The sequence below is a fragment of the Camelus bactrianus genome, chromosome 25, assembly GCF_048773025.1.
Source record: "Camelus bactrianus isolate YW-2024 breed Bactrian camel chromosome 25, ASM4877302v1, whole genome shotgun sequence".
Taxonomy (NCBI): Eukaryota; Metazoa; Chordata; class Mammalia; order Artiodactyla; family Camelidae; genus Camelus; species Camelus bactrianus.
The window spans coordinates 1784570-1797906 of record NC_133563.1 but is presented as its reverse complement, the minus strand read 5'-3'; the positions used below and the strand labels follow the sequence as shown (position 1 = coordinate 1797906).

At 38.2% G+C, this 13337-nt stretch overlaps 1 protein-coding gene across 3 annotated transcripts in view; it reads right to left on the bottom strand.

The window, feature by feature from the left end:
- SLC26A7 (solute carrier family 26 member 7) overlaps positions 1-13337 on the bottom strand; it is a 133998-nt gene that overhangs the window by 27387 nt on the left and 93274 nt on the right. For all 3 annotated transcript variants that reach the window (XM_074352617.1, XM_074352616.1, XM_074352618.1), the window contains exons 10-14: positions 12735-12812; positions 11490-11585; positions 7492-7598; positions 6426-6492; positions 3443-3580 (exon numbers count right to left, since the gene is read on the bottom strand). In XM_074352617.1, the coding sequence (XP_074208718.1) occupies positions 3443-3580; positions 6426-6492; positions 7492-7598; positions 11490-11585; positions 12735-12812 (486 nt within the window). The remainder of the gene's footprint in view (positions 1-3442; positions 3581-6425; positions 6493-7491; positions 7599-11489; positions 11586-12734; positions 12813-13337) is intronic.

Below are 13337 nucleotides of genomic sequence, written 5' to 3'. Positions count from 1 at the left end.
AACCCTCCTATACTGTTGGTGGGAATGTAATTTGGTACAGCCCCCTATGGAGGACAGTATGGAGATTCCTTTAAAAAACTAAAAATAGAATTACCACATAATACAGCAATCCTACTCATAGGTGTATATTCAGAAAAGATGAAAATTCGAGTTTGAAAAAATACATGCACCCAATGTTCATAGCAGCACTATTTATAATAGTGAAACCATGGAAGCAGCCTAAATGTCCATCAACAGATGACTGGATAAAAAAGATACAGTATATATATATATATATATATATATAAATAATAGAGTATTACTCAGCCATAAAACGGAATGAAATAATGCCATTTGCAGCAATATGAATGGACCATATCATATTATTACATTAAATGAAGTAAGCCAGACAAAGACAAATATCATATGATATGACTTATATGTGGAATCTTAAAAAATGATACAAGTGAACTTATTTACAAAACAGAAATAGACTCAGACATAGAAAACAATCTTATGGTTACCAAAGGGGAAAGCGGGGGAGGGATAAATTAGGAATTTGGGATTAACATATACAAAATAGATAACCAACAAAGGTATAGCAGAGGGAACCATATTCAATATGTTGTAATAACCTACAATGGAAAAGAACCTGAAAAAGAATAGACTTATGTATGTATATGTATAATTGAATCACTGTGCTGTACAGCTGAAACTAACACAACATTGTGAATCAACTATACGTCAATAAAAATAAGCACATTAGGTAAAACTGAGTAAATCTGAAGGAAGCATGGACTTTAGTTAATGATAATGCACCCATATTGGTTGATTAATTGTAATAAATATGTCACACTAATCCAAGATGTTAGTAAGACAGGAAACTGTGTGGTGTGGGGTATATTTGAACTCTCTGTGGTACCTTCTCGATTTTTCTGTAAATCTTAAACCGTTACAAAAATAAATCGAGTTTTTAAAAAAGTTACCTTGTCTGAGCAAAAGAAAATTTTAGATAAATAGCAGATTGAAACTCCTCCTGCAAAGTGAGACCACAAAATGCTGATTAACTTTATTAGAGAATGCCTGTAGCCTGCACAGTGATGAGCGCGAACCCTTCACACGCGAGCAGCCTGAGGCCCTTCTAAGCGTCTGCGTCCGGGGAGGCATTTCACGGGGGTATGTAGGAAGAACGTCACCACAGACATAACGACCGCATAGCGAAACAGGGGATCATTTTTCAGTCTATGTGTTGAATAGGAACTGAATCTCACTGTTCTGGAGTGTTTTAGCTGCCCTTCCGTCACCACCACCTGGCAGAAAACCAAGGCCCTGGCAGAGAACTTCAGTTCACGGCACAGCTGAAGGCTGCTACGCGCAGCCCGATGATGGGAAGCCAGGCTGCAGGAGAGATAAGCTGACGCAGACTCGTCACTCTTAAAACTGAACTCATAAGTGCAAAGTCCTTAAAACAAGAAGCAGGTATCCTAGACAGGCAGTGTGTGTCAAGGATAACATAAGATGCCTAAAAGAGAATCCACGGTACTCAACACAACACTTTTAACTCTTCTGAGTAAAGGTTTATCCCAGGTTCTTCTGAGAGCAGGGCTTCCAGATTATCATCTGAATTCCTGGTGTGTCCTTGAAAATTCACAGCATACAAACACACATACAATATTTGCATTATTATCATTATAGTGGAACTCAGTTTCAACAAATTCTTTCCCACTATCATGAAGTTCTGAGCTAAAGAATCCTTTTAGGTGTCATTACTACCAATAACCTAGATTCAATGAACTCTATTTGGTTTTTAGACTCAAATTTCTGATGTCCCAAGTAGGTAAAAATCATATACGTGGAACCTCCTCACAGAAGGCTGTGTTAACGAGATCTGTTTTTAAGGTGCACAAGATAAACACGTGCCAGTTTTCAGTTTCTGAAACAAGTTGGTGTGGCCTTAGTCTTGCAGGAAAATATTCTAAGGAAGACACTATTAACTCGATAAATAATTAGTTATAAGAATGTACTTATCAGGCACTCTGCCAGATGTGATAAAGCCCACAAAGCAGTATATTATTTCAAGAAATAAATTTATATTTTTGGCAAAATAAGACCACAAATTTCTTCTGGGTTAATTAGGTTGTTTGAAACTCTAAACAGATTTTCCCACAATACTGCTATTCATGGTGGTTGTGAGCTTCACTCTCTCATGAGAGAATTTAACACCGCTACCAGGTATAGAGCACTTCATGGTTAAAAATAGGTGTAATATACAGCTTGAACAACTAGGAATATAACTCCCCCTTTGGTATAAGAACAAGTTCTTCTCAACCCAAAATCACAGGTGGCGGTTCCTAATATTCTGATGAAAATGACCTTCTAACGTGCACAGTGAGGGTAAAGGAGGTCTGGAAATACACAGGCAGGGCCAGCTTTACGGGCGTGAGCCCTGTGCAGTCACACAGGACCCCTCGCTGAGAAGGGTCCCCCATTTGGTTTAAGGCTCTGTTGTCACCATCTTGGAATTCTTAACAGTTGTTGAACAAGGAACCTCACTTTCTTTTTTCATTTTGAATTATGTCCGGCAAATTTCACATATAATCTTGCATCGAGGGCCTCTGTGGTATGGATCCGCATGAGGCCGAGAGGCAGAAGCATGAAGCTGCCAGGCCAGGAATGTGGAACTGAACAGCTCTCGAGACACCGGAAATGGGAGGGCCAAGGTCTCCTATGCACCTGACTGACAGGGAGATGGTACACACTCAAGGATACAAGAGAAAGAAGATACCTTTGTGATCTAAAATAGTCACAAAAAGCTTCATAGAGAGAGGGTGCTATTTGCACTCAAACTAATACACTAGTTAAGATTTTATAATATTGAGTCAGTCAGGCACCATTCTAATTTCTTTGCATATATTGACTCATTTAGGAAACGAGCACAAATGATTAAATAACTCTGTTTAGGCCCCACAGCTCCTAAGTGGCAAACCCAGGCAGTTTAGCTCCAAAGTCCACGCTCTGAACATTGCAGAGGGCTTACGGATTCAAGTGATTGCAGAGTTCATTTCCGTGAAGTCATCCTGATGCACATTTGATTTGCTGTCTCCGTTAAGTGAGATAATTTATGGAGATAAAGAGCGGTGGCATTTTATAACAATGTTACCGCAGTGATGGCAACTGTTTATGATTCTCTGGGTCATTTATTACATTCTCTTTTAGAAATAGATCTAAGTCTTTTTTTTCTTGGTAACAAGATCCTCTAAGTGACTTTTCTCATTTATTCTTCTCAGGGTTACAGCACCTAGCACACATGTCCATCAGCTATGGGCTGAATGAATAAATGAATGAATGAACAGACACTATATATATATATATATATATATATATATATATATATATATATATATATATATGTATCATGACTACCTGTTGCAAACCACTGTAATCGTGAAAGAGCTGGTCCTACCTTGCTGATCTCATCATGTGGCTGGCTGCTGGTGTTTTCTCTCTGGATTATGTTCATCAGGTCAGCACGGAACTTCTTTGCATTCAGGAAAACAAGTGGGTTGTTTATTAAGACAATTTTCACCTGATGCACGGTTTCCTTTTGGAGGAAAAAGGAAATAGATTCAGAGTTCTGAATGAAATAAAAGAGGATCACTGTCTCCAAGGAATATAGATCTGATAAGTCCAAATGCCACTCAATCTCGGAAGCAACCGCTTAGCTGATGTCTTCATTACTAAAATTTATTTGGATACCTTAATACACTGTCACACTTCTCAGAGAACATACGTACTTCCTCTTTATTAAGAACTGTTGGGCGGCAGGTATAGCTCAGTGGCAGAGTGCTTACTTAGCATGTATGAGGTGCTGGGTTCAGGAAAAAAGTTAGTATCCATGAGATAAGTCTGCAGCTTTTCAGAACATGGCCCTTATTCCTATTAATTAGGTTTGGGGTGGTGACAACCTAAAATATCCAAACAGTACCAGGAAGACTTATCCTCCTAAAAATACCCCTTCCATTTAATCTAGAAATTTAAGCTCCTTTACCTGCCCATTGGGATTTTTAACAATGAGAATACGTCCAAAAGGGTCAACTGTCGGTCACTTACCTCATAATGACATAGCCCTCCCTAGGCCGGAACAGCACCTTACAAGTGACCGACAGCTCTAACGGGGGGAAAGAAACCAAGAGGTGGTACCAGGGATGGGATTTCGCTGTGGGCAGCCCTAGATTACACTGGATTTCTAGGATGCGGGCAAGACTTAATGAAATGGAGAAGGAAACATTTCAATATAAAAGGTGTCTGCTTTGGCCATTTGCCTAGGTCTTCCTGGCAACACCGCCTTCTCCACAACCTTAGTGGCAGGGGTCTGACTTAGAGAATGAGAAGATGGTAAATTCTATAAATTTGTTTAACTCCTTACCAACTAAACAAAGTAATACTCCTTCAGACTTCAGTACAGAAGTGCTGAGGAGGAGATGCATACAGGCAAGAGATAGAAAGATAAAAGAAAATATTAGGTATGTGAATTTGGACAATTCATTTAAGCTCTCTTTGCTTCCTCATTTTCTAAAGTAGGTAAATTTTTAAACTAGATAATTTCAAGAAGTTTCTATAGGTACACAACTGTTTGTACTCTAGAAAGTGAGGACATTTGCTGTAAATAAACAATTTGAGAAAACAAAAACCCTTATGTTACTAAATTAACTTTTAATCAAGAGGAAGTCTCTTACAAAGAAAAATTAAAATAATTATTTGGCTTGGAGCTCTGCATCTTAGATTGGCTTACTAATCACACCATGCGACTGTGCCAGCATATTTTAAGTTAATATACTTCTTAGAGATAGGCATTTATTAAGGAAGAGAGACTCAAATTAGGCCAGAAAAGAAATTCTCATTACAGCTGAATTCACTGAAAGGGAGGAGACCTTCCAAACTGAGAAAGCTGAAGGGCGGGGTGGGGGGAGGGAATGAGTGGAGAGGGGTGACTGATCCCCACTGTACTTCACGTTAGCTAAAAATTCCACCCAGTAGTTCATATTCAAATCTTTCTCTTAGATTTTCCCCCTTATTTTTGACACAAAACATTAAATAATAAGTGGGGCATGACAGTCTGATAAACTTCAGATTTTCATGTGACACAGTTATTATTCGGGTAGGTGATCAGACTGGAACCAAGTGTCATAGATGTGGAGAAATTTCAGCATCTTCCTCCTTCTAAAAATCCCACGTTCACTTCCTCACATATTCAGCCTGAGAATAAGGTGTGCATTCAGTAGAATTTATTAACCAGTGATCTCTAAACTGAGAAGTAGTCAAACTAGAATTCTGTTTCAGAGCTAAGAATGTCAGGTACGTGGCTGTGACGTATGGGGTGGGTACACACAGGACTTTAAAGGTCTGAGAGTCAGTCTGGGACTGCACTGGCACTAAATTCCTATGGAAAATTTGAAGGGAGAAAAGAAAGAGGTAAGAAAGAAAAGAAAGGCAGCATTGGCAGAAACCTTGAGCCTGGGACACCTTCAAAGTCTTTGAACTCAAATAGCTTTCTATGAGGCAAGTCTCTCAACTCTTATTCAAAATGCAAGCCCTTTCCCTGGGTGTCACGGAAGGACCCCGGCTGCTGCTTCCTACTTCCAGTCTACTCAGAAACACCCTGACACTACTCCTTCTGGTGGGAGGCCAGTTCTCTCTGATCTGAGCGCAATCATGACATACTAAAACAAGTGAATATAAAAACAAAGGGAAAAAGATGAGCCAAACATTACAAAGCAGGTTCAAAGTGAGGCCAACTTTTTTAATTGGCAACAATTCAAGTCAACATTTTTTCCTTCTCTTTCAACTTGTTTTTTTGGTTATCCTCCAGAACAAGAAGCTAGAACTCAAATATAACTAAACACAGATTGGACAAGGCAATTTATGTAAGCTGTTTCCTTAAAAAAGTGCCCACTGTGCAAAGAAACCAATCTTATTGGCATTAATTACCGTCTGCTAATAATACAGAGTCATTTGTGTTAAAAAAAAAAAAAAAAAACCATGATCCCACTTTGCTTAATTTTTTCCCTATTCCTTATTTTCCTCCATCATTTAATTGGGAATAGAATATTAGTTTAGTCTGGCTAGTTTATGACAACATAGTAATGGAGAAGAGGTTCCAAATTGCCTGAACTAATCTGGACCATGAGTCTACTGTGAACTGTGCTTCTGTGAACTGTGCCATCCTCTTATCTGAATGCTGATACAGGAATTCTCTTGTTTCCACTGATTTGTTACATGTTGATTCCCACATACATAGGGGTCACATATGCCACTGAAAGTTCACACTAATCAAAAACAGAATTATCATTTTTAAGTTAGTAATTTATAGCTGCTTCTCATGGTATCTAAAAACTACCTGACCCACAAAAATTGTCAACTACACAAGAAAAGGAAACTAAACTTACGTCATCCACTTCTCTCTTCAATTTAAATTCCATTTCTTTCATATTTTTTATACTCAGAGTTTTTGCTCTAGAATGAAGCCAGATAGAAAATAAAATGTTATTTCATCACTACTACACTAACCATGAAGAAGTTAAAAGGGCAAGTCATTTGACTGTAACAGTTAGACCGTCTCTAAAATGGTTCGGCTGCTGTGTCCAGTTTGTTGATAAAACAATGTATACATCTCTGGGATCACCAGATGCAGAATAACAAAAGAGACAGCTAAACAGAGATTTTAAAACGTAATTTATCTCATCTGGGCTTCTAGCATATCTTCACGCTACAAGAGGTGGATTGATAAGAGCAATAAAGGAGACGGCTAGAGAATACATGGTCTTTGAGAATATCATGTTTTAGGGGAAAGGAATTAAAGAGGAAATCAGTGGTAAGATAGGACCAGATTACGATGAATCTACACATATAGACTCCGTAAAGATAGAATTTACAGAGGCTAAAATTAGTATTTTTAAAAATATATTATTTCACAACGAATTTTAAGGGAAGGATGAGAAATGAGTAGAAGCGTTGTCAGATGACGAACACTAGGGAAACAGAAAAAGAATTGGTCAAAATAGGGGAATGGTTTACAGCTGCTCAGTTAAAAAAATGAAGAGAATGTGTTCTTTAACAAATTACCTTTAAAAAGTAGCTAGATTAATACAGCTTCTGAAAAACTAGATTTCAAACAATTACATTCTTATATGGTTTGTGTCTCATTGGATACTATATCCTTTCATGTAATTTAAAAAAAAAGAGCTCTGTGATGTACTGTATGGCGATGGGGTTAATTTCTTGACTTTAATGGATTTTATATGTTCTATTTTGTAGTTCTGACAAAATATTTCCCATCATTAAGACCAACATTGTTATATATCACAAGTAAATAAAAACTTCTCTTTTTCTCTCTAATTCTAAATAAAACATGAGATTGTAGTACTTCCTGTCCCACAGAAATAAAAGTAACTGGCGACACCATATACTTCGCTGCTGTGTCAGAATAAACAGAGCATTTAAACAAGATCTTACCTCGGGAAGCGACCAATCACAACAGCTACGGTACAGACAACACCAAACAGCAGCCCCACATTGGCAGCAAAACATATTGAAAATATATATGTACTGACCCAGATGCCCTGAAAGAGAAGCAGGAAACAGAAGATGTGGGTCCTTTGGTATTCGCGTCTTTCTCATGATTGCTCAATTCCTCACCATCTTTTTCTAGAACATTCCTGTGACAAAAATCTCTCAGCAAGAAAATATGATTTAAGAAGCAATAAACAGAAGCCCAGGAACACAGAAACAAATCCAGGCCCCACCAGACTTCCAGTGGCCGAGGGAAAGGGAAAGGCAGAAGGGAAAGGTGTGTTGTTTTGTACACAGATGCTGCCAAACCCAAAGTTCAATCCCCAACAAACGCTATTTAAGACCTGTGAATAGTTGATTGATGTGTTTGGTTCCAAAGCATGCCACAATTTCCTACTGTTTTCTCATTTAATGCAATATTACCAACAATTGTTTGCAGATTTTTTGTCATTCACAATAATATTCTGTTTTTAGGATTTCTATAAAAAGAACAAAGGTAGCTAATTACTGCAGAAGACTGTCAAAGCCTAATGTTAAAATGACTGACTCCAACGACACAACCAAAGCCACTTTTAGATCAACCACTAAAAAGAGGGTTATAATTTTATTTGCAAGGGTCACTTCTTGTGAAACTGTGAAAGCTAAAAAAATCAAGGCTAACTTAGTTTTGGAAAATATTTCAAAAGATTGCAAGAAAATTCTATTTCTCCTTTAGTTGGGATTCCAACATTATAACAGTTTTGTCTACCATCTGAAATTACAATTTGCAACAAGATACTGTATTATAGTTGGCAATTCTAAGTTTATTGCCAGCAAAAAAAAAAAAAATGATTTGAAAGCAAAATAATTTGTGAAATCTAGAAGGTTATATTTTCTAAATGTAAAATTCTGCATTTACCAAATAGTAGACCAACAAAGTTTCCAAGCTCTCTTTTCCCCCAAATTACCTGCATTACTTTATCTATGCATGACGTTCTAAGGTGACACCTTTCTTTCCCAATAGTGGCATTATCACCTTAAAGCATCTTCAACAACATAATTCAATTCCATACACTAATGAAAAAGTTAAAAACTTCTCTATGATCTGAAAACAGCAGATTCTTGGGGGGGGTATAGCTTTTGTCCAGACAAGTTTGAAACAAATGTTTCTAAAGGGTATTTTTAACCTTTGAAATTCCTCCTTGTCTGTATTATTTATCTACACTGAGCTTGAGTGGTTCTTAATGTTCAGCTATTTCCAACAGCTAAGCCCTTGGAAGCAAATGGACAGATTTTTATCTGTAAAATCCATTTTTGATATAGAAGAAACAAACATTCTGGAGTAAGACAGAAAGTATGTTTTGAACGTTCTCATGTTAAGATCTATCACCTTCAAATGTAACGCTAAGTTAGCACTTACTAGCATCATCCTCAGCCTGCCATCTAACAGCTTAGACACTAAGATGTTCTTCCTCTATCCCGGTGAATGGACAGCCATTTGAATCTTCTGTCTGTGCACAGTGTGTTTTTTCCTTCCTAATGTGTTACATCAGAATTGATCATGTACAAAATAGGGCTTCAAGTTTTAATCATTACTTCAACTTGCCATGATTGCTCTCTTTCTCTCTCATCCCCTAATGCTGACTGCACCTGCCTGAGTGTGGCAGAATAAGACCTCACCGAAAGCTTTATAAGTCCTATGCCTCCTGGTCAACCTCATGATTCAGTGTGGCATAGAGAACTGAGGACCCTGGTCCCTGCCATTTAAAAAGCCACAGAGCCTGGAGGCCATGATTCGTCAGAGCAGCCAGAAATGTTGGTACCATCTGGTTCTACTTTTAAAGTGTATTTACTCTCCCACAACATCCTCTATTGTAAGCTGGGCTTACAATGCTTAGTTATTTCCTGGGGCTACATTTATAATTTTGAAAAAAAAAAGTTCAACTGGAAATTAGCAACACAGACAAGTGAACAGTTCCATTGGTTAGAATCAGTCCCAACACTATTCTGTAATGATTCCTACCAAAAATCCAAATGCTGGGTGTCACAGCTATAAGGAATTGGGTTCCTAAGCCCCCTTTTTTCTGTTAAGTGTTCTTACTTGGTCCCTTCCCTATTAGGCACTCACAGCCCCTAAATACAAGATAACCCCAGAGTTGACCTCAAGTAGGGAACACATGAAAACTTTCTCATTATTAAAAAGCGTATCCGTGTACAACACAGCTTAGCAGCTACTCCCTCGCTTCACCTCTCCCTGCTCCGTCTGTTATCCTACCTGCTCCACATTGCATGTCCCTGGTGATGTTCCTGACTGGAGACTTAGAAGCACTCAAGACTGGTGCATTTTGTATGATGGATCGGTGATGAGGGCTAACTGACTGAATCGCAGATCTTAGTCGCGGCCCACGCCTTCCTCATTTATTTGCCCGAGTTACTGCACTCTTCATCAGTTTGATCCATCTTCTTCAAATTACTAAAATGATCTTTCTAATGCATAAATCGTCTTCCTATTTCTCACTTCAGTGATGCCTCACTGCCTTTATGGTGCAGTCTAACCTCTGCAGGACATGAGAAGCCTTTCCCAGTCCAACCCACTCTTAACTCTCCCAGCCCCATCTGTTCACACTCTATGCTCTACCCGTCATTTCCCGGAAGAAGCCTTCCCTGATATCTCTCCCCTTGCAATATGGCAACGTGCTCTTGCTTGCGGGATTCATGAACTCCTTAGAAATACCTTTATCATGGGGTTATCAATAGTCTGTCAAATAAGCTTGCATCTTCTTATTTTTCTATTTCCATGTGCTACCTCACATATATCACCTGAAAAAGGTCATGATCCTCCATCAGCCTGGTTAATTTGGGCCTGTTGGCCTGCCTGCCAAACACTGTTCCTTCGAGTCTCTGCTCACATTTCAGCTCTGCTGTGAGCTTTCTGTATTAACCCTTCCTGAATTAAATGTTCCAGCCTCTATTTCTCTCCAGTACTAAGCTTTTCCTTTTGCTTCCAGGTTACGTTGCATCATGTCTAACATAATACGTCCCTGTTTCTGTGTCTGCATTCTGCACAATGACTCGTGTCTGAAGAGGACCAGCGGTCCTTTTCTCATCTCTGTGCTCCACGTGGCACCCAGTAGTGCACCTTGGTAGAAGCTCAGTATTACTGAGGCTTCGGAAGGATATTATTAAAGCATGTACTAGCATAAATAATCCCCCCAAATCTCGCACAGCAAAGGATCTGAAGGAGGGGGAATACACAGGTAATTGCATCTCAACATGGGAAATGCCGTAACAGAGCTGAACTGAGGCCACTCATGAAATGGTTCATCCCTATCGCAGAGGGAGAGGATTTTGAAGGTTCTTGAATAGACACATTTCTCCAGAACAAGCATGTGAAATATTTATGTTAGTAAAAGCCATACTTTATCATCGTTCAGTATAATTTAGTCTGCGCCTAGCAATATCCTGGTAACATAATGATCCTCTCAGTGAAAACCATTTAAGAAGCAATTCATTAGACTTCCTGTATTTAGAATGATCACTATTAATATGTTTATTAATAGGGTAACCTGTAATAATGCAACATACATTTCTTAGCAATCACTGCTGGCTTTTCATGTATGTTATAAACACTCATATTCTTATTAGCTCTTCTTTGATGAGTTTCACTTCCGGAATCATTTCATAATGAAAATTGGGAATCCCCAACCCACTTGAGTTGCCTAACATTTCTTTAAAAGTTCTTAAACAACATATCAATCAAATGCGACAAAATTCCATTTCTGTTTCTTATAAAGACATTTTACATTTTGATGCTTTTATTGAGTTTGAAAAAATAAACGGTAGTTTGTAAAGTGTAAGTCTCAAATGGCTAAAACTATTTTCTGCAAATGGAACTATTAAAGCTTATTTTGTAACATGTGTTTAAGCCAAAGAGGGTAATTGTAGGTCAAGTTTCTACTTACCCAATCAATTTTATCCACATTCCAATATTTTCTTAAATCCCGAAACTGTATTAACATTCCTTTCAATCCCACAACGATAATACTTGCAAGAACACACTACAAACAAGAAGTTGATGAAGAAAGCAAGAAAAATATTTTAATCTACATTTAAAAGAATCAAGGTATTTTTATTTCTTTGTTTTTGAAGTACTTACCAGAGAAAAGCAATCAACATTTAGAAGACTAAAGTAACATTCATTTTGTTTACAACTAACCTATTATTGTACTGTTGGAATATAATACCAATTCTAGAAAATCACATAGCAAACATTATGCCATTCAAAAAAAAGAAAGAAAGAAAGAAAGAAAAAGAAAAGTAATGAATTATAAGGGTGAATGTTATTAGGCTGAATGTCCTCTTTATAACCATTACTCACTGCCATTTGTTTGAAAAGTGTTTGTTGCAAAAATTAAATATTTATATCATATATTTATTTCTAATCGTCTTGAGTATCAATTACCTGGCTTCACTTGACACTTGAAACTCTTTTGAAAAGTGAACTCTATTATTGGAAGATCCTCTCATGAAAATGGTTTGTTCTTAATACATGAATGAAGAACTAGAACGAGAAAGGGCTGAGACTGTCTCTGGCTCTCTGGAGACCAAGATCTTTATCACATTTTTTTATTATTGAGTTATAGTCAGGTTACAATGTGTCAGTTTCTGGTGTACAGCACACTTTTTCAGTCATACATGCATATATTTCATATTTTCATATTCTTGACCAAGATCTTATCTGCATCACTTCAGTGCCCCAGGCGTGTGAAAAGCAAGGTAAACACAGACACTAATGTTCTGAGTCACTTTGTATAGAGATGTACCAAGGATGGCAGGATGTATTTTGTTTCCTACCCTCTTGCGCAGTACGCATTTTCTAACAGTCCAAGTTTTGATAAAATTCTTCCAGAGTCTACTTCATGTCAAAGAGATGACCTAGTTCCACCTTCCAAATGGATACAGAATAAATCTAATTCCACAATGCCACTTTTATACAAAAGTCTAAGAATCCGAAAGCAGCGTGGTACCCTCCCACCCCTCCTCCATCACATGTGGCTTATTTCCACCTCTCCATTCAGCCATTGCTTATGTCACGTAAGGTTTCAGATTTAGGATCACTGAGGCTGTTCTTCAAAGGAATTTTAAAATACAGTGATTCTCATTAAAAGTAAAGTTAAAAGGCAAATAATGACAAAGCACCGCTGTACCATGGGCAGCCAGTAGAGCAAAGGCCCTGCTGCATAGATGACCATCAGGACGGAGACGCAAGATATCAGACACGCCACCTGTGAAACATAAACCAGACAAAACAAATAAAGCCTTCAGCTTTCTTATTATTCCAAAGTTATAAGGGGGAAAAGATAATTCTTAGTTTTCCTTGATTAGAAGGAACAAAATGTTGGCATATGATTGACCAATTACATAGACCATCATTAACTATATTTTGTAGCTGAAGGAACCCGAATGTGACAGCTGACAAACTGGTGCAATCAAGTTAGGTCAGCAGTGAGAGGACAGCAGTTCCACACAAAGAAACAGGACACCACCAGCTCTGTCTCACACACATCACGGCAACGGCTTTTTTGTTGTTGTTGTGTAAGAGTGAAAATGACACTTCAGTTACAGGTCCTTTAGCCTGGTGTTGCTCAGCCTGACTCCCCTGCTCAGCTCCTAGGGAGCTGTTGGGGGAATAACTGAATATGCAGCTTAGGGTTTTTCTGTGCTGACGACAAATTTCCTGCAGAACCTTTCACCCTCTTGCTTGCAGTCCTTTGTTAGTACGAAGCAGTTACGTGGGGTAAAGGGAGTAG